The sequence below is a fragment of the Oxyura jamaicensis genome, chromosome 8 (genome assembly GCF_011077185.1).
Source record: "Oxyura jamaicensis isolate SHBP4307 breed ruddy duck chromosome 8, BPBGC_Ojam_1.0, whole genome shotgun sequence".
NCBI classification, from domain to species: Eukaryota; Metazoa; Chordata; class Aves; order Anseriformes; family Anatidae; genus Oxyura; species Oxyura jamaicensis.
Genome location: NC_048900.1, coordinates 449,047 through 476,632, shown reverse-complemented (window position 1 = coordinate 476,632; position 27,586 = coordinate 449,047). Strand labels below are relative to the sequence as shown.

General features: G+C 33.9%; 1 protein-coding gene across 1 annotated transcript in view; it reads left to right on the top strand.

The window, feature by feature from the left end:
- Positions 1–25,015, top strand: part of HFM1 (helicase for meiosis 1) — a 40,545-nt gene extending 15,530 nt beyond the window's left edge. The window contains exons 16-40 of the mRNA XM_035332776.1: positions 1,902–2,047; positions 2,559–2,653; positions 3,392–3,525; positions 4,457–4,504; positions 5,589–5,669; positions 6,284–6,375; positions 7,235–7,341; positions 7,433–7,480; positions 7,674–7,771; positions 7,858–7,989; positions 10,099–10,131; positions 10,852–10,937; positions 11,837–11,920; positions 12,989–13,146; positions 14,397–14,500; positions 15,871–16,026; positions 16,457–16,552; positions 16,969–17,087; positions 17,894–17,976; positions 18,112–18,221; positions 20,817–20,915; positions 21,714–21,804; positions 22,143–22,188; positions 22,624–22,778; positions 23,041–25,015. Coding sequence (XP_035188667.1) covers positions 1,902–2,047; positions 2,559–2,653; positions 3,392–3,525; positions 4,457–4,504; positions 5,589–5,669; positions 6,284–6,375; positions 7,235–7,341; positions 7,433–7,480; positions 7,674–7,771; positions 7,858–7,989; positions 10,099–10,131; positions 10,852–10,937; positions 11,837–11,920; positions 12,989–13,146; positions 14,397–14,500; positions 15,871–16,026; positions 16,457–16,552; positions 16,969–17,087; positions 17,894–17,976; positions 18,112–18,221; positions 20,817–20,915; positions 21,714–21,804; positions 22,143–22,188; positions 22,624–22,778; positions 23,041–23,107 — 2,468 coding nt within the window. The 3' untranslated portion in view covers positions 23,108–25,015. The remainder of the gene's footprint in view (positions 1–1,901; positions 2,048–2,558; positions 2,654–3,391; positions 3,526–4,456; positions 4,505–5,588; positions 5,670–6,283; positions 6,376–7,234; positions 7,342–7,432; positions 7,481–7,673; positions 7,772–7,857; positions 7,990–10,098; positions 10,132–10,851; positions 10,938–11,836; positions 11,921–12,988; positions 13,147–14,396; positions 14,501–15,870; positions 16,027–16,456; positions 16,553–16,968; positions 17,088–17,893; positions 17,977–18,111; positions 18,222–20,816; positions 20,916–21,713; positions 21,805–22,142; positions 22,189–22,623; positions 22,779–23,040) is intronic.
- The last annotated feature ends 2,571 nt before the right edge of the window (positions 25,016–27,586 follow it).

The window sequence follows — 27,586 nt, the reverse complement described above, 5'->3', positions numbered from 1 at the left end:
GGAGGCTTCGGGGCGACCTTATTGCACTCTGCAGGTACCTGAGGGGAGGCTGTAGCGAGGTGGGAGTTGGTCTATTCTCCCACGTGCCTGGTGACAGGATGAGGGGGAATGGGTTAAAGTTGCACCAGGGGAGGTTTAGTTTGGATATTAGGAAGAACTTCTTTACTGAATGGGTTGTTAGTCACTGGAACGGGCTGCCCAGGGAAGTGGTTGAGTCACCATCCCTGGAGGTCTTTAAAAGACATTTAGATGTAGAGCTTAGGGATCTGGTTTAGTGGAGGACTTGTTAGTGTTAGGTCAGAGGTTGGACTCGGTGATCTTGGAGGTCTCTTCCAACCTAGACTATTCTGTGATTCTGTAATTGCTTGTGTGGTTCATGTACAACAATGAAAGATTCATGGATTTTTCATTTCTGTACAACAGTCCTGACTCACTATGAAATTTTAAGGTAGACCCCTTTACCATGATCTGGGAAAATTACCAGTTATAGTACCCATCCTATTAAAAAGTCTCTCTGTATTCTTGTGATCTGCTGTACTGGAGTTACGTGTATGGCTTTGCCAACTGCTGTGCCATTTCTGAAGTCTCAGGAGACAGCGGTTCTACAATTGCTCTTAGGAAAAGGAAAAGGAGACCCTGTGCCTTTGTTCAACGCAAAGTGTATGTACATATTGACTACCACTAAAAGAATGCAACGGTGCTTATTGATACTTGAGTCCTTTGAAATGTGTGTTTTGTATGCACATTTCAGAATCATTTGAGATGCTATAATTATATACATTCATACAACTGAGGGGAAACTGAAAGTGGACATTTTTTGCCTCATGTCTGTGAATGTGAAGGGGGATAGGTTTTTAACACACTTTTACAAGTATTGCAAAGGGAAGAAATTCTAGGTCTTGAGTGTAGGTATACTCACAGTGGGTATATATATGTGGACTGTAGATTGAATTGCACTGGTAAGAAACTTTCTTTGCAACTTTTTATGTGGTTCATTTTGCTACAACACATTTCCAGCTTGCCTATCTAGACAGTATGAAAACCACTATTATTCTTGTGAAAAGAAATGGCTGTGCCGTTAGTTTACATTAGATCCTTTTTTCCTGATGTACCTGTGGCTCATTAATTATAGCTCTAATTTCTGAAAAGAATTGGTGTGTTTAACAATATTTTGTTTTTCTAGTGGAATAGTTGTATCCATTGGCCTGTATAGCTGACTTTCCATGCTGAATTTCTGCCACCCCATATATCTGTTAGAGAAAGTAAATTTAAAAGTATTAGAGGGAGATAATTTGCACATAAACAAACTTGGCTGGTGTTTTTCCATGTGAGAGTATGCATTGGTAAAGCATTATGATAGCATTGGTGATGACTGTGGTTTGGTGCCATGAATATAAATAATGCTAATGACTGATGACTTGAAAAAAATTCTTAAAGATACTGGTCACTATGAAGGAAGATAAATACATTTCTGTATTCAAATTTCTATCCATGAAGAATTATGGATTTTGTTTCTTCAGTGTGTATGTGCTTTATTGAAGACATTGCATTCTGGATGATCTATTTAAGAATGTTTAAATAAAATAATTAAACAGGTATTTAATAATTAATCATTTATTTAATATTTAAATATTCACTTTGGAATAGATGTGTTCTGGTAAAGAATACTTGATGATAACTGAATGCAGATGATCAGATACATACTTTTATTTTAATGCAAATACATGTCTGTTCTAGGTCTAATTATTTCTGGTGCAAAATGTCCTTGCCTTCCACTGAGTTAACTGGGAAGCAAGAGCTCTTATAAATGAAAATTAGGCACTTATTTGCTGCTTGTTTATTATCTGTGAGATGTTTCAGTGGTGTTCATCTTGAAGTCAATATACTTTAATCTGATCTAGTTACTACTAGCACCTTAGCAATGGGAGTCAATCTACCTGCACATCTGGTGGTTATAAAATCCACAATGCACTACGTTGGAGGGATGTTTGAAGAGTACAGTGAAACTGATATTCTGCAAATGATTGGGAGAGCAGGAAGGCCTCAAGTAAGTTAATGCTGTATTGTGGTGATTCTATCTATAGGCAGATAATTAGAAACTATTGGCAAAGAAACAACAATACCAAAAAAAATATTACAGCATTTGTTTTTTTAGTTATTTTTTATTAACGGTGAAATTATATCTGGGTAATATCTATTTGAGAAAAATCTGTTTGCTTTTGTACTGTCCATTAAAAAGCATTGCTTCACCTTGCTCTAGAAAAAGATCTGAAGATTGCATTTGGTTTGCGTAAGGAATACAGATTAGAGAAAATGTAGGAAGTTGGCACAAAACTTAGAAATTGCATGATAAAAAAATCTAGAGTATTTAATAGCATAGAGCACAACATACTTTTGTTATTATAACATCAGAGCAAGAAAGCATCTAATTAAGTTAAAATAGGAAGGGGGGGGCTGGAAGCACTGTCTTCATAAAGTTCTAATTCCTTTTGCTTCCACAAAAAAAGAGAGTTTTTTAAATTTTGTTTTACTTTTTTTATTTTTATATTTTTTTGCAGTTTGACACTACAGCAACAGCAGTCATTATGACTCGTTTGAGTACAAGGGAGAAGTATATACAGATGTTAAATGGTGCAGATATAATAGAGAGCAGGTAACTAATTTTTCATAAGACTATATAAATTGTAGCAATGTTTCATTATTTCTACAGAAGGTGTTTTTTCTGGATTTTTGTCTCTGTTTAAAAGAAATTTAAGAATCCAAAGGAAAGCAAATCAAGCCAAGCTACTCAGAAATAACAGCTTTTGTTTTAAGAGATAAAAACAACTTTGGGTCATTTTAAACTTAACAAAAGAAAAGTTAGATGTAGATTCCTGCTGGAAAACTTAAGGAACCGAAATAGTACATATTGCAATGACAAACAGCAAGAGTCGAACCCAGATCTTGTCTCTGAATCTTTTGACAATAGAGTCTAGAAAGTACTGAACTACAGAATTCAGTTGATGTGAACATAATTTGAAGTATCAAATATACAGGAAAGTTAAGATATTGAAGGATAAAACACAAGCTTTTGATCATGTTATTATTTAAATGTTTCATTTTTCAAATATATTCAGAATATCAACACTGTGCTGTAACTTTTAAATGTATGTAATTTTGTTTTCTTAATAATTATGAAAAGTCACAGAATTATTATTTTTGCTCACCTGATGTTAAGCCGTAACTTAGATTTTTGATTATTTACATATTCTTTACTATTTTCTAGTGATTTCACTGATGAAAGTGAACAGTTAGTTGACAGGAAAAAAAATCCAAAATAGTTTTAGCATATTGTGTACTACTAATTGCTGAATATACTTACAGGTTTTTTTGGTTGATTTGTTTTTGACAGCTTGCACAGGCATCTTGTCGAGCACTTAAATGCAGAAATAGTGCTGCATACTATCACAGATGTCAGTGTAGCTTTGGAATGGATACGATCAACCTTCTTGTACATTAGAGCTTTAAAAAATCCAACTCATTACGGTTTGTTTGTAATTGATCTAAATTATGACACTGGCATGTGTTAGATCAATATTATTTGTTTTTTTTTTTTTTCTTATGGACTATTGTTTTATAAGGGGATGAAGATGATGTGTTACGTGGCCTGTAACATTTTTAGGAAAAATAATTCCACATGCATTAATATAAATAATTGGAATTTCAGTGTGATATAACCTTAAAAACTATGAAGAAGCCATTTACAGCTTCACATGATCTGTTTTTTTCATCTCAATGCAGTGGGCTGTGTATGAATACAGTGTCTAGCCACAATGTGCTTTTCAGCACTGAATAAGTAATATGCTGCTAAGAAAAAGGCTTTGTCTAGTATTTCATAGTTTAGCTAAAACAAAATTTCAGTAATCCTAATGCTGGTGTCTTCAATTTGTTTTCTCCAGAACATCATCTCAGTTGCCAGCCCTGTCTTTGTCCTTGTTCCTGACTATTTGCACAACAATGATTATGAAGTCATTGGTTACTTGCTGGAGACAATTTTTTTTAAGGATTTATAGATGGGAATGGACCATAGTACATTTAGTACTTAAATGGGCATTACAGTTTAGGTAGCTTCTTGTATTTTATGATAGGAAGATTCCACATGTGAATTTGGTCCCCTGCTAAGGAACTATTTCAAAGTTCCTTACAGATATTTCTGCAACTTTTAGGGCTCTGATGTGTTATGTGGGAACATCTGGAGCTTTTATCTCTTCCTGTCTGTTCCAACAACCACTTATTGATGCATAGATAATTACACTGTGTAAGGCTCTTGATTTGTTCCCAGTATAATATCATTTAGATTTTTTTCATTTTGGGTATCTGGCTCCTAAATATTAGGAAATTGGTTTTGATTGGTTACAATATTGAGAAGGAGGTATGTAATTGTGTTAGATTTTTTTTTAATTGTCTTTTTGTGAAGGTTTTCCATCTGGATTGGATAAAATTGGAATTGAAGCAAAATTACAGGGTAAGTGGCTTTTAAGCTTTCTCAGTAAAATGTTACATTTTAGGCCAGGTTCATCCACATTTATGCTTATTATACAACTCCATTAATTTCAATAGATGCAATCACAGAACAAATGTAACTTATTATGTTGTACTATTGATTTTGTTTAATTATTTATACATTTGGAACACTATCAGCATATTTTGACCAGTAGAGAAATATTTCTTGTATAGAGGAGAAAAATTAAATGCCTGTACCTACCTCATCTTCACACATACGTACTCAGAAATAAAACTACACATAGAGCTCTCTAATTTTGACTTTGTCTTTTGTCCTAATTTTTCTTTGCTTGATTTATCTCTTTGTTTGTTTGTTTGTTTTCTGTTTATATGCTTTCAAAAAAGCCTTTTTCTTTCCCTATTACAGAAACTGTGGCTTCTTTTCCCTGTACACATGAAATATTTTGTAATGATATATATAGTTATCTTTCACCTTCCACATGCAGTATATGAAAATATTTCTGGTTGCTCTAGGAACTATCAGTTTGAGTGCTTTCCCAACTTTATTTTAAAATTCTGAATACTGTGTTAATGTTATTTTTGCCTTCTAATTCCCTCGGTTTTGAAAGAGAAAAGAGCAGATAAAACACTGATCATCCTCAAGCAGATATCCAACACCAGCAACTAAATGGGTTTAGTGAAGTAAATACAAACTTACCTGATACAGTATGAAAAACTCTAATGAACGATTCATAAATACCTTTGGATATTTGAAATTTCAAACATTTAAGTATTAAAACTTTAGAGGAAATCTTTTGTATAAATTGAGTTCTAAGGCCTTTCATTCAGAATTGAAAATGGCAGCCTCCATGACATGCATCTAGTCTCTTAATTTTCTACTTTTGCTTTACTGAAAAAGAGTTGGGTTACCCTGTATCAAACATCTTGGAGTGAACTTGCACTAGGCAGAAATTTGTAACCAACTTAAGAAGGATTTTCGCTTGAGCTCAGTGGAATTACTTTGGCATATGCTCATTGTTCTTGGCTTGTAAATAGGTAAGTTTTTTTTCTGCAGGTACTAAAATGTATTTTCAAATTGTGTACAGAACTGTGTTTGAAGAACTTGAACAATTTGTCTTCTTTCAATTTGGTCAGGATGGATAATGAAAATAATTTCAAACCAACAGGTAACACTTCTCTAAAAACAGTTTTTCAGAAGTGATTTTGAGATACTAGTGAACTACAAAGGGTCACAACTATTCTTATTTATATGAGTACATAAATGTAACAGAGAGTAGACTCTGAAAGACTGCATGCCTAGGGATATATGATTTGTTTCTTTTCTTTAGCAAATCATGGAAGTTGATTCTCTTAATTCTTGAACAGATCTTCACTTCTGATGTTGCTGGAAATTTTGTTGCAGATTAGAAGAAAATTACAGAACTTTGCACTCCATCACATCCTGCTATCCTGTGATAATGAAGGACAGATTTTATCAATACTAGCTTTTCTGTACAATGCTGTGCTAGATGTGGTTGGCTTCTCAGCAACCACAATTCACAGTCTGATATGTTAATGTGAATTCGTTCTTCACTGGAGAAAACTAACTGGTGCATATTTTTCTGCCATTCTGTGATGGGGTCAATAATATCCATCAGCTGGGGCAGTAGCATATTCAGTCAGTGGTGTTAAATCTCATAGAGCCCTGTAATGAGAAAATTAATTCAGTTTTGTGACTTAAATATATACACTTAAAATACTTGAAATATTTCATTTTTGAAGGTATGTTTTTGTTTTACAGAGACTGGAAGATTAATGGCATGGTATTATATTGCATTTGAAACAGTGAAACAGTTTTTCACAATTAAGGGAACAGAGACTTTAAATGAATTGGTAATTTAACATTTCAAAGAAACTTTACACATGTTCAATTAATTTTAAACAGAATCAAAAACAGATTCAGAAGTCTTTATTTCTGTTAAAGAGTTCAGGCTTTGTTTATATGAAGTATAAAATTTTAAAGAATGCATCTTAAATCAGTCCTGTATGGAGTATTTTTGAGGCTTTTCACTGGGGAGACCTTTTGATTTCCGCTTCTTTCTCTCCTCTCTTTTTTAGGAATATATAAAGTTGCTGAAGCTGTTCTGCTTACATATAAAATACCATGTTTTGTTAGTTAGTTATATTTTATTCAAAAAAAAAACCACAGCTGCTTGAGGAACATATTTTATTTTTAAAGGAATGTTATTGACTTTATTTTAAGTCATTTTCCTTTGTCAGTTGACAGTTTATTATTGCAACTGTTATAATGGATACTGTGGTAGAACGGATTGGCTGTGAAGAAAATGGAATGCCTGTTCTCTTATAGCTATCTTACTAAAGGATGAAAAAAGTAATGTGAAATACATAGCAAATAGCAAAAACTGTTAAAATTAGCCTTGCATATCATAAATTGCTAGCAGTGTGATTGGTTTTGGATAAGTTCAAGTGGAGTAATCATCTAAAAACTGAAAAAAAAAATCATCCCCTTCTGTCTTCCTTTACAGGAAGATGAAAGAAAGTTGGTCAGTATTATGAAGAACTAGCTGACCATCTTTGCATGGTCATAGTGTTGAAACAACCAAATTTTAAATGATGTTATATATATATATATATATATATATATATATATATATATATATATATAAATGTATTACAAAAAAATGGCAGAGAGTGAAAAAAAAACTGTTAAGAAAAAGTTAAATTGTTACAGGTTACAATGATCTCCAACTGCGCAGAATTTCTCGATGTCAAGTTAAGAATAAATGAAAAGAAAATACTGAACACTTTGAACAAAGACAAGGACAAAATAACCATCAGGTATGTAAAATTAAATACGTTGAAAAAGGAAAGTATATTTTTAGTAACAAATAAAATGAATAGCAGAAAATAAGTATATTTTCATGTATAGGTTTCCATTGGAGGGGAAGATTAAAACAAGGGAAATGAAAATAAACTGGTAAGTATTACATTGTGTTGTTAATTTTTATTGAAAACTGTCATTTTGTGGCTGTTGAAATCTCTGCTACAATCTGTGTCACTTTATATTTTATTGTTTCTGTTTGGATTTTTCTTTTGTTTTCCAGTACAAACTTGTTATACTTTGCTTACAGTGCAGCTTATATAACAAGATGTGAATATTTCTCTTTCAGTCTTATTCAGGCTCAGCTAGGATGCATTCCTATTCAAGACTTTACTTTGACACAAGATACTGGCAAAATATTTAGAAATGGCGTAAGAATTACTAGATGTATGGTAAAATTTAATCCTTTTTTGTATATACAGTGTTAAAAATATATTTGATCTGATTAATACAAGTCAATCTTATTTTTACAGGGTTGTCTGACTTTCTGGCATCAAGTAAAACCAACTTTTCTGCATTATTAAACTCCGTGATTTTAGCTAAGTGTTTCAGGTGCAAACTTTGGGAAAATTCACTTCATGTGTCTAAACAATTGGAAAAAATTGGTAGGTACTATTCAGAAATGATAAAGATGTAATCAGAAATGTAATCAAAAGTCATAATCAGCCTCTGGAGTGCCTGTTTACATAATTAGATTTGTGTCTCCCAGTTATCCATTCACCACGGTTGAGTGCCATGGTTGTTACAAGTCTGACATGATCTTGGGTAAAAGTAATCCATTTGTTAATTTCCTTCAGGTTTTCAAAGTGGTTCATATGGAGTTGTTCTTTCTTTCATAATACTTATTTCAATATTTGGACATACTCCATATTTGTGTGACTGCATACTTCTGACTAGAATTTACCTTCCTTTTCAAGCAGCCGTTACCATAAGTCCTGCTACTTATACGCATGAAAGCCATTTACTTTGCATTGAAGTGGATAGTAACCATGAAATGGAAATAATTTTACTGTGCATGAGAGAGATTCTTATACATGAAGATCATTGCAAGTTTCTAAAAGTGTTCTTCCTATTAGTATGTCCTGTTACTAGATGAACTTCTGTCTGGAAGTGCAGATCTGTCATAATTACTTGAAAAGCATTTCAGAATTTTGGAGCCATCTGTATAACAAAAATGTAGTTACTCTTGTTTGAGATAGAGTATGTTTTTTTGCTGTATTGTCTGATCTTATACTTTAATGCATTCATAATTCACTGCAGTTCTCTGCATTTGTTCTTTAAAGACACATCTACTCTGTATGAAACAGTATAGTACAGAGGTCTGCAAATTAGTGAGAGCTTAAGCCAGGAAATCCATATAGTTCAGCTTGGGTGAAGAATGAGTATTGCTTTGTTCATGTGGATTCAAAAGTAGGAGACAGGGCTTGTTAGCTTCTGCACAGCATAATACGTTGTGGTGGAAACCCATTTCTAATATTTCTGGATCTGTGCTGATGTACGTAGAATCATCTGAGGAGTCTGCCTCATGTTTAGCATTTCTAGGTGGTTGGAATGAGTGGAATAAACATGGCACTTATGGCAGTGTTGACAAATCCTCTCCTGTATATTGCATTCAATAGAATGAATTCAGTTATATTTTTTTAATAATAGAACTATATATATATATATATATATATATATATTTTATACATTTCTGTCCCCGTTTCCCTTTTTTTCTTTGTATTTTTTCTTGTGCTGTCATTGCTCTTGCAGCATATGTTATAAAGGATTTATAATTTTCAAATTTTCATTTATTCCAGTCACAGGCTTCTCTAACAGTCTATTCCTCTACTACAGTTCACTTTTTTTCCCTGAATCAAATAGTTATTGAATTGATACAGGTATTATTATGTTTCATTCTTGATCTCTGTCATACTAGGGCAGTCCATTCTATGTCTTTGTGAGTTAAGTGGTATATTTGAGCTCACAGAAATTTATTGATATCATATAACATATTTAGAAATGTCTAATTTTTAAACTCTTTTCACAGTATGTTATTTTTTGAATCTTAAAAAAGGCTTAATAATCGGTACTTCCTTTATACCAGCGACTGTTCTTTTTAACTGAGCTTAAATGTGATTCTTACTGAATTTCTAAAATTTCTATTTGTTACTCTTGTCCAATAATGATGCTACCTCTGGCTCAGATACCTGGATTCTGTTTGCTTGTTTTCACAAACAGAATAATGATCAGTTGCCATCCAGGATTTTATCACATCTACTACATGTTCAGTTTGATTTTAATTCATCAGAAATAAAGATGAGGAGAAGTTTTACATCATTTGTATCTTATGTTTTCCTCATTAATGGAAACCATTCTGCCATTTCAGGAGCTATAACAAAAGAGCTAGTCTTCAGCTTCATTTAAAGAGCAAGGCACCAGCGCTAGGTGAAGTACCTGCAGAAGTAATAAGTAATATTCTTTAGTCTTCAGACTGTTTGCAGAGCTTCCGTAACTAAGAGGAGAGCTAGGAAAAGGTGCTTTCCCCAAGTCAGACCCAAAAGGTGTTCAAATATACTTAAAGGAATGAAGGGTCTAAACAAGTCCCTTATGTTTTTTTCCGAATCATTAAACTATTGAGTTGAAATGAGTCCTTTCTTGAAAGATTGCTTTAACATGTCCTCCAAGAGGCAATCTTGAATCGTCTTCTAAGAGGTTTCCAACCTAATTTTCAGTTTTCTTTTACTATTCATATGGAATTATGCATGGTGAGTAGACCTACTAATTCTAAGTATGTATCTTTTATCTAAAATTATTTCAGTCATTGTACTAGACTGTAGTTCTAGCTAACAAAATGCCTTTTCGCATGTAGAGTGTTGACTCTTAAGTCTCACTACAAGTGTAAAAGAACTGAGAATCATGAAGAGGAATAAGATTGTATATAGAATTCTCTGCCAATCTGCTTGTTATGTGGCAGATAACTGGCAAAATATTTGGCTAAATATGCAAAATTTGTAGAAGTTTATAATGCAGATTTTTTTCCTTGAGTGAGTTTCATTATTAGTTTGCTCAAAAACTTTGAAATTCGATGACTTTAACATATAATCCTTGGGTAGGATACTTTGTCTCAAATTTTATTCTCCATGTGAGCGACATGCTCTTTCTTCATAATATGTATGTAGAGCACTTGTTTGTTGACTCCTGTAGAAAGTGATCTAAAATCTGTTTTATACTGGAAAATGTTTATTAATAAGTCAGTCTTATAATGTTAAATGTTTTCTTCTTCTCTTTACTAGTGGATACGTGAAATTTTTACAAATCTACTATTTAATCTACTGAAAAGAGATTTTGTGATTTCCCGGGAAAAAAACTAGGAGCAAGCATACTTTAAAATGATTTCTGCGTTGTTTTTACTTCCTATAATGCAGTTTAGAATAATTACAGATTAGCAATTGTCACTGAACAGCATAAAACTATTTTTTTCACAGGTGTATCATTGTCAAATGCTATGGTAAATGCTGGGCTGACATCATTTAAAAAAATAGAAGAGACAAATGCAAGGGAACTTGAATTGGTAATTTATTATTTTGTATGCAGATAAACATGATGAGGAAAGTAATATGAGTGCCAGCAAAATTGAGCATTTAAAGTGGTTTATTCATTTATACTGGTGATTTTAAAACATTTAGCTACTTATTTTTTCTTAAAAATGTGTATAATGTTTTGTTTTAGCAAATGTAATGTGGATGACCTTACTGATTTGGCTGGATTTCGAAAGTAGTTGCTTAAATACAAAGAATTTCTTTATTAACATGATTTGAAACAGAAGACAATGTGCATTCCCTTTTAGTAGTGTTTGTAAATAAATATTCCCTTGAGTATTTTTTTCTGTTGCTCTTAATTTATCTTAATGGTGAAAAGCATGAATTACCTTTATTACTAGTTTTAGTTAAAAAATGGTCATAGAATAAAATTCTTCTTGAATCATCCATAGAACACTTCTTATTGTGGTCAAGTTAGATTTGATTCTTGGCTTCTTTTCTGAGGAATCTGCTTTTCCAGTGTTTTGGAATATGTAATACATTTCTAAATGAAATTGATCTTAGGTTTGGGGTTAGATTTTTTTTTTTTCTTGCCCTCTTTTCCAGTTTTCCTGTAATTTCTGTTTTGTTTTCACTAAAACTGCAGCAACATAGCAGCATCAACGCATAAAACCTGACTAGTTATTTAAGGTTATGGGCTAGTTCATTGGCTGTTACCTGAACAGAAGAGCTAGCAACAGAAAAAGTATTGTAATTTTCATTTCTTTTGGTTATGTTGTTATCATGGGCATCACTGACAGTAGAAAACTGTAGTGATAAGGGCTTTTGTCTGTGCCATAATTATTCTGGTGACTTTGATCCCTTGAATTTACATTTGTGTCAACTTATCTGATCAGCTGAATGTATCAGAAATTAAATTAAATCTTTGCAGATTTTAAACAGACATCCTCCTTTTGGAAACCAGATAAAAGAATCTGTGTTGCATCTTCCAAAATATGAACTTGACATTGAACAGGTAATGCTTTTCTATTTATATTATGGTTTTATGCTAAGATTGTTAAAAGAAAGCAAATAGTAACATTAGGAAATATTGAGCCTTCACTGATAGAAGTTTACATGGTGTTGTGGCCTCATTCCACCTTAACACGTATAATAAAACTCTTAAACAAAACTGAAAACTCTAAAGGACAGTTTTAGAATAAACGTTCTCTATCACACCTCACTTCTCTCTCTCTCCCCACCCCCCTCTTAATAGCAATTTATATTAGAGTTGCAAACCAGTATGTTGACGTTCTAGCTTAGTATATGAATCTGAGAGTTTTAAATGTTTGAAAAACAAAAATAAAAACAAAACCCTAGAGACATGAAAAACAACTGTATAAAACTTACAGAACATGCATTAACTAATGTTTGTTTTCTTTGTCACACTGAGGAATATATATATAGAGAAAAAGTGATTGCATTAACCTAGCTGGTGCCATTTCAATGGCAGGGTGTAATTTAACATTCTAATCCTGTGTGCTTTGAGGTTCTGATATGCAGTCTGTCTGTGTCTTTGAGCAAGTCACATAGGCACTTTGCTTCAGTTTTCTGAAATGAGTAATTTGAAAAATAGCCTTAAAGTGTCTTGTGAATTTGGTACAACTGAAGACACCTTTGAAGTTAAAAACTGTATACGTATATGAAACACTATTTTTATAATGATCAGTTCTATTTTAGTTTTTCATTTGACTTAATATCCGATGAGTGTCTCTAAAGTTGTTTGCAGAAGAAAGGTTTAACAATGGTAAATACAGAGGAATGCTGGAATGGCAAAACCTTTAATCTCAAAACTGCATCAAAATATGTAATTTTCCTCTTGTATCCTTCTCTTGGCATAGAAGAGGTTTATTTAGGGGGGGTGATGTACACTGTCTTTTTTTCTCATTATTTAATCAAATTTACAATATTCAGCTATGGACAAGAGTAGTACTGTGTAAGAGCATCTAAGCACAACAAATAATGTACTGTAAATTTTATGGAAGGACATGCTTTACTTGCATATTTTAACACTTAAGTCATTTTCTATATCATTTGTTTCTAGCTTCCAAAATACAGTGATACACTGGCTGAAATCTTAGTAACCATCAAATTAACAAACTTTGAGCAGTTACAGACAAAGAGAACAGCGCCAGATTTTCACTATGTTACACTGATCATAGGAGATGCTGACAATCGAGTAATTTTTATTCAGAAAATAATGTATGTATGATCAGGTGTTTTGCTCAGATCTTTTAAAGTGTGTTGACATTTAATCCTTTGTCTTGCAGTTTTTGTAGTACGTTCTCATGATTCCAAATGGTAGAAAATTAGTCTTTGTCCTATAGCATTGTTGTGGTTTAACCCAGCCGGCAGCTAAACACCACACAGCTATTCGCTCACCCTCCCCTCTCCCTCTCTGGGATGGGGGAGAGAAATGGGAAAGTGAAGCCTGTGAGTTGACATAAAGACAGTTTATTAAGACAGGAAAATAATAATAATAATAATAATGTGTACGAAACAATTGATGCACAATGCAATTGCTCACCACCCGCTGACTGATGCCCAGCCAATCCCCCAGCAGCCAGCCCCCCACCCCGGCTAGCCACCCCTATATATTGTTCAGCATGATGTCAGATGGTATGGAATACCCCTTTGGCCAGTTGGGGTCAGCTGTCCTGGGTCTGTCCCCTCCCAGCTCTTGCTGCACCCCCAGCCTGCCCGCTGGCAGGACAGAGCGAGGAGCTGAAGAGTCCCTGGCTTAGTGTTAGCGCTGCTCTGCAGCAATTAAAACATCAGCATGTTATCAGCACTCTTCTCATCCTAATCCAAAACATAGCACCCTACCAGCTCCTAGGAGGAAAAATAACTCTGTCCTAACTGAAACCAGGACAAGCATTTTCTAGTCACTCAGTTGTCATCTAAAACTCTGCATAAGACTTAGTATAAAAAAAAACATCATGCTTTTATGCTTGTCAGTACACAGGTATGTGTACAAGTACAACACTGATGCCATGTTATAGAAGTAATCATAATCTAATTTCCACATAAATACAAAACACTTAGAATATCTAGTAAAAAGATACATTCTCAAGCTGTTACTTGTAATTATTAGCTATATTTCCTTCATTATATCTGTGTCAAAATTGTTTTTCACTCAGATTAAATTAAATTGTCCAGTTGGATAAATTATGCTTGGAGCAAATGGAGGAGAGAAAAAGTCTTTTCTAACTATGTGATCTTCACATGAGTTCTGGCTGAAGTCTTGCATTTTGGCAGAACTGAAACTGATCATGGCTCTCTTATGGCTAGGCTATAGATCAAATATTATTGGAAGATCATTCTTAAGCCACTTATCAAGAAAAATCCAAGATCCAAGGCCAAATAAAGACTCTCACATGGCTACTGATACCGTAGTATACAGTCTTGCTTTCATTGACCATGTCTAATAATACTTTACCGATACATTACAGGGATTCAGTGTTGCTAAAAACTGGAAATTGGATGAAGAAAATTGAAGTGAGAAGAGCTCTTAAATCAGAGGACATTAGTATAAATTTAATTAGTTCTGATTATGGTAAGTTAATTGGTATACTTGTAATTAAAAACAACTGCATAAGAATTTTGAATAAATTATTAAAACACTTTATATCAAACCAAAATATAATAAAATGAACTTAAATGGAAAAAAATATATATTATTATTTTTTACTGTGTTGTTACCTAACTGTCCTAATTACAAATCTATTTATTTACTAGAATGTTAATGTACTGGGAAACATCAAAAGTGTTATTAGATAGAATTTTGCTCTGATGGTACAGATTAGGCTTCTCTTCTGTCCTTCACCTGCAAGTTGAATTAACTTTTAGTAGGCATAAACTGTCAGCTTTATAGATTACTTATGCTGTGAAGAACTGTATTTACAAATGGTTAGATTTCGCGTTCTTTGCGTTTTGTGTGTAAGAGTGTTAGATACAGATCCATCTACACCTCACCAGCAAGAAATTTCTACAGTGGAAAATGCTGCGTTAAATTCTTCATCCTGCCCCACTTGTAAAGAACATTACTGTGTGTTAGATTAATTGAAGTATATTTGATGCTTCCATGATAAACATTAGGACTATTACAGTCATCCAGCCTAGAATAATCTGTACGCCTATGTATAAACCTGTGGCTCAGAAAGGAAGGAGTGTTTTCTAACCAAATAAGATGAATTAAAAATTGTTCTTTTATTACTACTTAGCTACCTACAAGTTTTACTGAGTACAGTAAAACTCAACAAAATGGTTAGTTTCTCTGAAATTGCCCCTTTGGTAACTAAGTTATGCTAAAAGCAGGTTGTCTTTATTTTAAAGCATGCTTCTGTTTAGGACATGAAGGAAATGTTCACATTTTTAAAAGCCTGACTCGTTTTCCAGCAATGTTTGCCTATTAAAAGGCAAAAATACTCTTTTTTACAAATGGTGTCTTTCACAGTCTCTTACAAATCTTAGTTTAATCATAATTAGAACTAGAAACATTAGCATTCAACTTCAAAGGTACTATCAACATTTGCATTTTACTCCTTTGTCAATACAGAGCTGCTGATAGTCCTGTAACGGAGACTATTGTACAGTTTTAAAGTGAAAATTATATCAACAGTGCAAAGCCAGAGATAAACTGAGTTGTAGAAAAACAGGGGAAAAAAATGGTTAATGGGGATAAGTGTATACTACATAGCTACATTACGTATGTAGCAATGATGGCTATAATTTCTGAGGGTTTTTTTAATCTCAGTCATTAAGAATCCATTCATATAATAGCTTACTTTTAATGGTACATTATCCTAACAGATTCCCATAGTCTTTTAATAAATATTTATAGTTAAATCATTTGGAAAAGTGGATGCAATCAGTAGTTTCAGAAACAGTTCGTAGCAATTTAATTATTTTTTTTTTTTTTCAAAGTTGGCCTTGACATACAGCAAGCATTTACAGCCTTTTACTTAATACCAAGAACAGTTGGAGGTAAAGTAGTTACAAATAAAAAACTGAAAGCTGAGTCTCCACTTGATATGTATTACTGCTCACCGCAAAGTCCACCAGCAGCAGCAGTAGATACAGGTAAATGGTGAGATCACACCATCTGGCTAATACCAAAGTCAACAGAAAAATGAATTTTACTTTTAGTGGAGACTTAGATCTGTATTTATCCATACTGTTTCTTTCTCAAGTATAACAAGAATATAGTCCTACCATTTCTGCTTGTCAAGTCCTACATTGCAATTCTTTGATGAATTTGAAATTAAAGAAAAATCATGTGTTTGGTGTCTAATACTACAGCTTGAATCTGGGAATGGTGGTAGTGTCTGTTTTTCCATTGTCTTTATTATTTTCTTCCCAACTATGTTGCTTGGGCATCCCAAAGTGTTATTGAAGGCAAAAAAATTCCAGTGACCCAGATTTCTTCTAGCCCATCATACGCTGCATGAGGTATTCTCTCAACAATACATACAAAATAAAAAATGAGCATTTCTGTATTGTATTTGTCTAGGAAGCAGGTCTAAAGAAGAACATAACTACAAGAAATATGGGAACAGAGAGTGCAACCATCGCTGTAAAAATAAAGATATATGTGGACATGACTGCTGTGAGTTTCATTAAATCTATTATTTATTTTACTTTTAGATGAGTATAATTTACAGTAGTTCCATTTCTACCAATATATACATTAACAGAAGTGCAAGCAAGAGAGTCTGACTTAAGTTTTTGCTATGATGCAGTCATAAAAATACCAATAAAACATTTTGTTAATAAAACTTTTGTAGGGATTACAATGACTAATAGTATTTTTCACATCATCTAGGATATGATTTAAGAGCATGCCAAACTTGACTTTGTAAATAAATATTAGTGTGAAATCTTTGAACTAGTGTATTAAATCTTTAGTTATCTTTTATTAAAACATACTACTAAACTTAGTGGCAAAGTTTCCATTGATTTGGAAAGAATTAGGATTTATCCTTTCTAAACTAATCTGAAGATTCTTTTAATTCCCTTTCTCAGGTAAAACTGGAGTACCTCCAAAGTCTGAGATGAATGGAGATTCTACATTTACTTTGTACTTAGCTGATTTAAGGAGCAGGAACTCGATTTCATCTGTACCCCCAGTAAAGCGGTTAAAGGTTTGTTTAAATACGGTCAGCATTTGAATAGATTTATTTTATTTCATTATGTATTTGCATATATTTGTTTGCAGTATTTGTTTGAGCAATTCATAGGTAAATACATAAATGCAAGTTTGTCTGTATGGACTGTGTAAAGCAAAAAAAATAGGAAGGTCCAGGAATCTTTGACAGGTTCCACTGCTGTTTGGAATGCTTCCAATGGTACACTTGTCTTTGTTTCCACTTTTATGGAGTTTCATAGATTATAGTAGGTTAAGGACAGAGGCATCATTGGAAGGTACCATTTTGTGACTTGGTTTTGGCAAAATATGACCTAAACAAAAACTGGTACACATCCAAGTAATGCTCCTAGGAGACCTGTTTGCATTGACACAGAGATCCACTTTTTTATGAGAAAACAAACTGCTTTGGTTTTAACCTCTGAAAGATTTCAAGGCTTACACTTTATATATTTGAATGTAATACCAAACGGATGTTCTCTATAGCGAGAATGATATTTGAGATACTGGAATGTTTTATTTCCTATTCATAGCGTTTGTTTGTTTGCAATAGAAAATAATATAGCCTACAGCTAATAATAGGAAAGAGTCAGTGATACCCAGACTGACTTTGCCAGGCTACTTGGATAACTATGGTAGAAGCATGTAATTCAAATCTTTTTAATGGATCCCAAGAGCTAACTAGACATCAGAAGGATTTTTTAAAATATGCTATCTTGATACAATATTAATAATATAATTCAGATCATTTTAAAAAGTGCTTTTCAATGTTTGTCTTTTTAGTTAATAACCTGCTTTCTTTAGATGCAGATGTTAAATCAGGCTCAGAATGTGGATCTCAAACAATTTGGTTTTGCACCCAAATCCTTGATGCCAGCATTGTCAAGGTATTAAAAAAAAAAAAAGTCTTATTTAGGTAGTATGTTAAATTTTCACAACTAACAACTGTTTTCTGAATAAAATTGTTTTTGTTGCAGCTTCTTTCAACTGTTTTACTGACATGCTACTATTTTTTTAAATAGGTTTGGCAATAAACAGTTGTCTTCATCACCTTCAGTGGACCAGGTAGATAATGTTAATAGCCTCGGACTATCTCAGAAACAGTTGCAATCCTGGAATTATGGAAAGAGTAGTAAGTTATTGCTAATATTTGAAATCATGATTTTCACTGTTCTGAGTTGTACATACCTCCTAAACTCAAACTTTCTGAAATCACCACAGTAAACAATACAGCATTATAGAATGCTGAATGTATAGGGAAATACAGTGGCCTTCGTTGGCTTTCTTTCTGGTATCAGTAAGAATTGCAAATGCAGATCTAAGCCTGTGCATGTATTTTTATATAAACCAGTAATGAGTAAATTCAAATATGAGGGTACAAATCTGTAAATACTTCATTTAATGTATTTCCACTGAAGCCACTTGTAATACAAAAGGAATTTTCCTCCTATTTACCTTTTCTTCTTAACTTCGTAACTACTGGAAGAAATTAGTGAAATAAGAGCTTTTTGTTTGATGGTTAACAAAATACGAACATTTAATAACTGAGTTCATAACTAGAAAATATCACTATCTGAAAAAAAAAAAAATTGTTCTATTTCTCTTGCACTGAAATTACATTAATGTTTTTCATTTGTGGTTAAATGATCAGTCTTTATTATCAGTATGTAACCATGATATTCTCCTCACTGTATGCCCTGTGCTGTTGTATTTGGTTACTGTAAATTGATGTGAATCAGGTTTTGATTAAACAGGATTTTGGTTAAACAAGTAGCAACACCAATGTTTAGAACATACTCAGATATATAAGAAACACTCTGGGATGGGGGAGAGAAACGGGAAAGTGAAGCCTGTGAGTTGACATAAAGACAGTTTATTAAGACAGGAAAATAATAATAATAATAATAATGTGTACGAAACAATTGATGCACAATGCAATTGCTCACCACCCGCTGACCGATGCCCAGCCAATCCCCCAGCAGCCAGCCCCCCACCCCGGCTAGCCACCCCTATATATTGTTCAGCATGATGTCAGATGGTATGGAATACCCCTTTGGCCACTTTGGGTCAGCTCTCCTGGGTCTGTCCCCTCCCAGCTCTTGCTGCACCCCCAGCCTGCCCGCTGGCAGGACAGAGCGAGGAGCTGAAGAGTCCTTGGCTTAGTGTAAGCACTGCTCTGCAGCAATTAAAACATCAGCATGTTATCAGCACTCTTCTCATCCTAATCCAAAACATAGCACCCTACCAGCTCCTAGGAGGAAAAATAACTCTGTCCTAACTGAAACCAGGACACTTGTATTTCCTTAAGTGGTGGCATCTATACTGCATCATTTCATTTTTACTTAATACTCTGAAGATGGGACTTGCAACCCTATTCCTTTCAATTAATACTTCAGATTTTCCTGCTATACTCATTTGTCTGCTATATTTGTTACCTAGTCTGAAGATGGAAGACTGTTGCATAACCATATTATCAGTTGCTCTTTGGGAGTCAGTTAGTATACAATATGATTGTGTATAACAATACATTCACAGGAAGATAGGTGAATATTCCAGTATAGCTATACTCTATGCTGAGGAGCATCTTAAGGCAAATCATACAGCATCAAGGGATCATGATAGATGTTACTGACTAAAAACAGTAGATGAAAACCATTGGATAGTACCAGAAGAGGTCATCTTGGCCATATTTACTGGGCCAGCTACGCTTTCAAAATGCAATCAAAATAGTTCTAATGAAATAAGGTGTCAAATTCTATGATTTATATAGGGTTATCTGCATCTGTGTTATGGTGCCTTTCCATGCTATATGAATAAATGCAGGGAGTTGAGAATATACTGTGAAATGTAGTGATCTAAACCTATGGTTCAGGTATTTTAAAGTGTGTGCATGTCTGTAATAATGCATCATGCTGACTGTACATACCGAAATTTACAATATATAAATATAAAAGTGCCTTCAGAGTGCTTCTTCCAGCCTCTGTGGAAGCGGATCTTTGATTCGAGCCTGTCCTGCTTTCCCTCTGTTGAAAGGGAAATCTAGATCGGGGTTCCTCGGACATATTAGGGCTGTGGCACTTGTCTGGTGCTGGAGTGGGAGTGTGGCAGAAGAGAGATGAAAAAAATGAGCAAATAATTGGATTGGTAGTGGAGAAATAGAACACAACAAATGAAAGGAAGAGAAAGTGAGGAAAATTGTCTTTGCAACAGAAAATAAAGTATTTTAAAACATTAAGAATTACACTTTAGTTAAGAATACTTAACAATAGTGCTTGAAAATTTGTTTGTCATGGCTAGTTCTTAGGCATTGGATTGGATAAGAGGAAGACAGCAGTTAGGCTTTTGGGGATCTGAAGGGAAGAAAGGACTGAATTAAAAGTATTAAATCTGGATTCTAATACTTCTGGCAAAGGGAAAGAATGAAATTGTGGTATTTGAAAAGTTTTTTTTTTAAGGCTTATTCATTAGAATCTACAGTGAGGATAACTTTTCTCAAAATAACACAGAAAAAAGTGCATATGTGACAATGCTTCTTCCAGTAGATTGAACAACTGGTCTTAAAACACAAAGAAGTTTTTGTTGTACTTGTCCATGGATTACAGCTTTCTCTTTGAATCATTCCGTATTTGTAAGTGAGAAAAGCCAAGAGACAATGGCTTCAAAAAATATCTTAAAGAAACTTAAATGCATAACTTGACTAAGAGAGATAAAAGATGCTGTTTTTCAGGTGCTTCAGATGTGAACTCTGAATTGAGAGATGACATTTGGAATGATCTTGATGATGAAATATTAGTATATGCTAGTGACTTTTCCAGTGGAGAATTGGGTAAGATTGTTTTAACAAAATAAATTCTGTACTATATACAAATTATTCTACAGGGTTGTGGTGGTTTAACCCTGACAGGTAGCTCAGTTCTTCCGCGCTGCTTTCTCCCGCTCCTCAATAGAAAAGGGGGAGAAAATATGATGAAAAAAAGCTCGTGAGTTGGGATAAGAACAGGGGAGATCACTCACCAGTTATGTCACTTGCAAAACAGATTCAGCATAAGGATAAATAATATAATTTTTTACCTATTCATAACAGACTAGAGCAGTGAAAACTAAAATCAAACTAAAACACCTTTGTCCCATCTACCCTATTCTACCGCCTCCCCGCTAGCAGTATGGGGGAAATAGGGTCTGTGGTTAGACCCTAGCACTTTGTCTCTGCTGCTCCATCACAGTCACTCTCTGCCCCTGCTGCATGTGGGGTCCCTCCCATGGGATGTCATCCTTCCTGAACTGATCTTGCGTGGGCTTCCCACAGGCAGCAGCTCTTCAAGAACTGCTCCAGCATGGGTCTGTACCACGGGGTCTGTCCATCAGGGGTAGACACCCCTAGACACCCTGTTCCTGCGTGGACTCCTTTCCACAGGCTGCAGCTCCAGCCCAGGGCCCACTCCTGTGGGGGCTCTCCATGGACCACAGCCTCCTCCAGGCTACATCCACCTCCTGTGCCATGGGCTCCTCCGTGGGCTGCAGCACGGATATGAGCTTTTCAAACTATTATCGATGATACTGTGTAAAATATTTGCAGTGTTTTTAGACTGTTTCTGGCTTTTAAGAAAAAATCATTTTTACGTAGACCATGGAAATACCTGCCTTCACATTCCAGATGAGCATGAACCACCTTGCAAGTATACAACAAGCAAAGCTACAAGTGACATTTCAAAAGCGTAAGCATTATGTCATTAATTGCAATTTTATTGTTTTAAAATCTTGTCTATATTTTATATGTATTTGCATTCATGTTTATATGTTTGTATGTATAACTAAATGTATAGATGGTTGTTCACTGATAAAATAGAGTGCAATTTCAACTTTAAAAAAATAGAATAGTTAAATAGTTTAAAATTATTTTTATTTAAGTGTAGAGGGAAAATCCTGAACTGAAAAGTAAACCACCTTGTACTTCTGTAAATAATACTTATATTATTCGACTTCATATTTTCGGTTCTTGCACATTATAAGGTGAGGCCAGTATTCGTAACCCATTTTTTTCTGTGCTTAACAGCTCATCAAAAGTAGAATTACCTGTACAGAGCAGATATATAAATATGGTGAGTAAAAATATTTTTATAACATGATCACCTATAATTATACGTAGGTCTTTCAAGAGTAAATATATTTATCATATCTGACATATGCATCATTTCAGACAGAGATTGTTTCTGAACCTCTCTGAGTTGTCCAAATGTGGAAGAAACATGCATTCTGTGTTCAGTGTGATGGTCATGATACAAAGAGCTAGGACTTGAGTTCACTAGGACTACAGAAGCTTTCACTTGTGAATTCACTTCATTTAGAATTATTTTTGAAAATATCTACTCAATAACCACAGTTCTGCAAAGTCATTCAACCATGTATTTATTGTGTGCTTAAAGCCTTGTCAATTATGATAATACCTATATAAATATCTGTACTACATACTACAATAATGGCAGTTTTTCTTTCAGTTAGTTATTTTAACCGTTATTTTAACATTTGTCTTGCAGTTCAGTTTTCAAGAAGAAAAGCATTCAATCCCTTCACAAGGGATGAAAAATATACAGTTTTCTTCAATCTCAAAAACAATCTCAGACTCTTTTAAATTCACTAGGAAAGAGGATTTTTTTTTCACAAAAGAACAGGAAGAAGAAATAGAGCCCAGGTAAAGCTGTGCGAGTTTTTTCTGTTACCTCAGTGTTCAGGTGTTTATTTTTTTGTGGCAATTCATTAATTTATTACAAATGTGTTTTTAAAAGATGAATTTGCATAGTAGTAGTAGCTGTTAACTTTTCTTAGGAAGGAAAAAACAACTATTTTGTTTGTCTTGATGTCTCTTGGATTTGTTTGCATAGTGCTCCTGATCTCATAGATTTTGTTATTTTGTACCTAATTTATTTATTTGTTTCTTGCTTAATCTTCATTAGATATCTTCTGGATGATGAAATCAGTGATGTCAAGCCTTTACTTGGAATATTTGATGACATACTGTAAAACATAAAATATATTGTAAGTGCTGAAAAAAATATTAGTCATTTTTCCAGAATGAAGCCTTTGAATGCTGTTAAGAGAATTTATTTTCTGTTGTGTAACTATTTACCGATAGTGGGATTGCTGCATAGAGTAGATAGTTGTTAGAGTAGATGGTTGTTTTGTTTTGTTTTAAAAAGTTGATAATTAATGGAATTCTGGGTATATTATCTCATTTTGGAATTGCTTAAATCTTTGTTGACCTTGTTGTTTTCAGGATTGCAAAGAAAAATATAGAAATGGGTCAAAAGAGTTCTCAGGCTGAGGGTGTTTCTATAGACAAAGTAAAAATCACATAAGAGACAGTTAGCTGTCTATTAGATGTCCTACTTCTAAGTACTGTTTAAATGAACGAAAGATTCTTTCCTCAAAAAATTCTTAAAGCTTTTTGGTTTTGTCTGTCAGTCTTTCTAATGCTGAATTTTACATAATACTGATTCTGTAAAATAATTAGATTTAAAATCAAATAAGTTCTAGTAGAATGGTCAGTTATTCTAGACTATATTCCTTTTGACAGTGCTGTCAACTGCATAATAAAAAAGTGCAACTTCCTTCACGCAAATGTGTTCCCAGGATCTCAATAAAACAATTGCTTAATGTATATAAGAAATATTCTAAAGTTGTGTTTAGCTGTTCACTTTGATACTTGAGGTCAAAAAGCAGACATGTATGCATCCCTATACAAACTTAGACAACCAACTATTGGATTTAGCAATCTTACAGCTGTAGTGTTTGAACAGTAAACCTTACAAGTTCAATGGATAGAAAAATATATTACCTAAAATGCATAAGAAGATAATATTAAATTTCACTTGTTAATTATTAAAAATGTGTAGAATTAAAATGTTAAAATCACACATGGAAACTTAGCTGTTTGTTCTTGCAACATTGTTTGAGGTGCAACCAAATACAACTGTTTTGCTGTACTACACGGTTTATGTTTCTTGGCTAACACGTTACTTTACTCCAGTGTTTCCTTACATGTTTGACTTGCTTTTGGATATAACTCTTTCCTTATAAAAGAATGGTTGAACGCCAGTAGCCTCATCCTTATAAAAGAATGGTTGAACGCCAGTAGCCTCACTTAACTGGTCCATAACTTTTTGACTATGCAAATTCCAGCAGGCCCAAGTTTGTAACTCACTTTGGTGTACCTCAAATATTTCATTGCATCTGTAAGTTAGTAGTATGTTAGACCTATTCTTGCCTGAACAGGCTTATTACTGGCTCACTCCTGTTGTCAATTCTGGTATTAAGTCCCTTTCGTGGTTTGAAGAACTGGGAGGTAGTAACAGGAACTTTTCACTTTTGACTTTCCTTTCTTATTCCTCGTTTGTTTTTGCAAGTTTCCTTTCTACTAAAACAGAGGACAGCAGACTTAGTGTTTCACATCTTCCAAATCAAGCATCTTTTTACAGACAAGCTGCTGAGGAGTGGTTTGGCTACCTAGATACAGGTGCCAAGTTTCATTTTTGATGCCTTAGAGAATCTTCCTTCAGCTGCATCTGAAGAGCACAGGTCTCCCACATGAAGATGTTCCAGGTACTCTATGGTGTCTGAAATGGCACTTCATGCCTTTGTTTAAGAACTGAACACTCCTTGCTGCCTGAAATGAGTTTTGTTTTTTTGTTGTTGTTGTTGTTTCCCACAGATTTATAGTTCCTATTATATAGCATTCTTTAATTGCCCTTGTATCCTGCTGTTCTGTGGGGTCTTACCTTGCAACAACTAATTGGGCTGTTCTTCAATTTCTTCAGATTTGATAAGGGCTTTTACATAGCAATACAAAGCTGAGCTTCAATTATGGAGAATAAGAGGGGCAGGAGAAGGAAATGATTTATATAATCTTGTGATTAAATATAATTTGTGTAATCTTGTAGTGATACAACTTGTGACTTTTCAAAACCTTGCTTGTATACCAGTTGTTCAGGTCTCACCAGCAATCTGAATGTGCTTTTGATAGCAGGTGCTGCACTTTTTACTGCTAGTCTGAATGAAGATCCTTCTAAATGCTCAGAATTGTGAGACAGGGACTGTAGTGGTCATGCTTATGTCTTCATAAAAATGAATAGAGTATTTCTTTCTCTGTACTAAAGTATTTTTTCAGATTGGGGATGGTCTTTGGCCTCATTTCTACACTGAGAGAGTATTTCCATTTTTCTCTGAAATATTCTGATAAGTTTTGTAATGACAGAATGTAACTAACTTGCCACTTTTGCTTCAATTTTTAGTATAATCTAAATATATCCACTTATTTTTAACTTAGTTTATAGGTTTATATTTAGATTGTTACTTCAAAGAAAATTATCCTTGCAAATATTTTATCTTCCCGTTAAAATCTTTTCCAGTGCAAGAGTTCAGTAGTTATTGTTGGTTTTCATGAAGATTGAAGCTGATTAATTTTCTGATGCTGTATTCAAGTTTCTTCCTTCAGTTTATTTTAAAAGGCTTTAATTTCCATTTTCATCCATAGGCAGAACACATGATAGTAAACGCATTTCAGTACTTTCAAGACTATTTGGAGTACTTTGCAGATGGTTTATAAAATCACTTCCTGACTCTGTTTTTCACAAGAAACCTGTAATTTTCCAACCCTGATATAGGATGTAAAAACATGCTATTTATTGTTCCTGAAAACATTTCACAGATTTGAGAACGTACATCTTTGAAAACTGTAATGTCTTTATAGTAATGTTGAAAAACAGTTTTTTGGAAATAAGTGCTTTACTGTTGATTTAATTCGTTATTTATATTAGCTCTATGACTCGTTCAAGTCTAAATCATTTTCAGTAAACCAATGTAGTTGTTCTTAAAGACGCTAAAGTGTTGTCTATCTCAAGAGAAGGAAGTATTTTTCATATGGTAATGTTTGTTTTCTCATTGTTTTCCATTCTCCAAATCATAATAATTTAAAGATCAAAAGTGATAAGCATACTAGGTATTTGTTGTTGTTTGTTTGTTTTTAATTAAACTCCCAAGGTAAGGTACTCACAATTACTATGCTACTGCTATGTTTAGCCCAGCAGTCCTAGTCCTACACCTCCTAGTCACATCTGAGTTCTGTCTCATTTAAGAATGCAGAGTTTACCTCCTGCCAACCACCATTTCTGATTTCCATAGAAATGGAAATTACATGGCTCCCAGGCAGGAACTGTGGTGTCTCCACATGGGTGCTTGATATGAATGACCAGGGGACCAAAATCTGAAGTCATGGCCCAGAAGGTAAATATAGACATAGCTATTAAGAGCTGTCAAATTTTAGTCATTTAACAGAATCATCTTAAGAGATAAACCTAGTTTACTTGGAGACTCCGTGTAGTCACTAGAAAGAGGCAGACACTGTCAGAAGATGATTCAGATTATAAATGGGCTGAATTGCTCTCTGGTGGTACTCATCAAATTATGTTATGATGAAAGTGACCACATACAGTTAGCGTGGAGAAGTTGTTGTGCTGTAAATTCACAGCTAGGCTCTCTGAATATGGCTTTTCTCGTGCAAATGAGATGCCTAGGTTCTTTTACCCATGTAAGGATCCTCCTTTTCTATGTTGACTAGCCTTGTTCTGTACAGCAAAAGACGGCTGTGATCCACTAATGCTGCTGCATTCAACTTCCTTTCAGGTGCTACCCAGATGATAGAACGTAATAATTAAATTCAACCGGTTAACATAACACGGTTTCACTAAGCTACTACCAATAGATGAAATACAGACTTAAATACATAAAAACATTGTTAAAGTCTGAAGGGATCCTGTTGGTTGTTGGTTTTAGTTTTTTGTTTTTAATTCTGCATAGAGTTGCAATGTTAAGTAAGCAGCTTAAGTTTGAATCAGTGGGATTGTATAAGTAATTCTTTCAGAATGTCACAGACTTTAGTCTGGGGAGGATTATATAAAACATATTTTGTAAAAATACTGCTTCCCATAATGGAGCAGTGAAAGAAAATTCAATGTGACAAGAAGTCAGAGTTTACCATCTTACTTGTCTGATTCTCTGTAATAAAATACATGCTCATACCTGCTTTTAATTTAACTTCAACTTCCTTATACGCTTCTTTGTCCTATCACATATACTGGTTTCAAAATATAAACTAAGATCAACTGTATCTGTTTTTGAAGAAAATGCAATATGCACTCAAAAACCATGATCATCAAAAATTGTTAGAAGAAAACTACATCTAGTGTTTAAACATGTTGCCAGACATGTTTATGTATAAGGTAAGTTTATAGCATATGGAATACTGTAAATGTATAGTGACAATTGTATGGAGCTTGTCTCATGCTCATTTTGGTTACATAGACTTCCTTCATGTATTTGAGCACTTTAGTGGCCTAAACATTGCAGTAATTATTAAGATAATCATGACAGTTCGGAATGTATTTTTGCTTAGATTTACCTTCACAGAACAGTTGCGTGAGTTACACAAGTTGGTGCTCTTAAAGG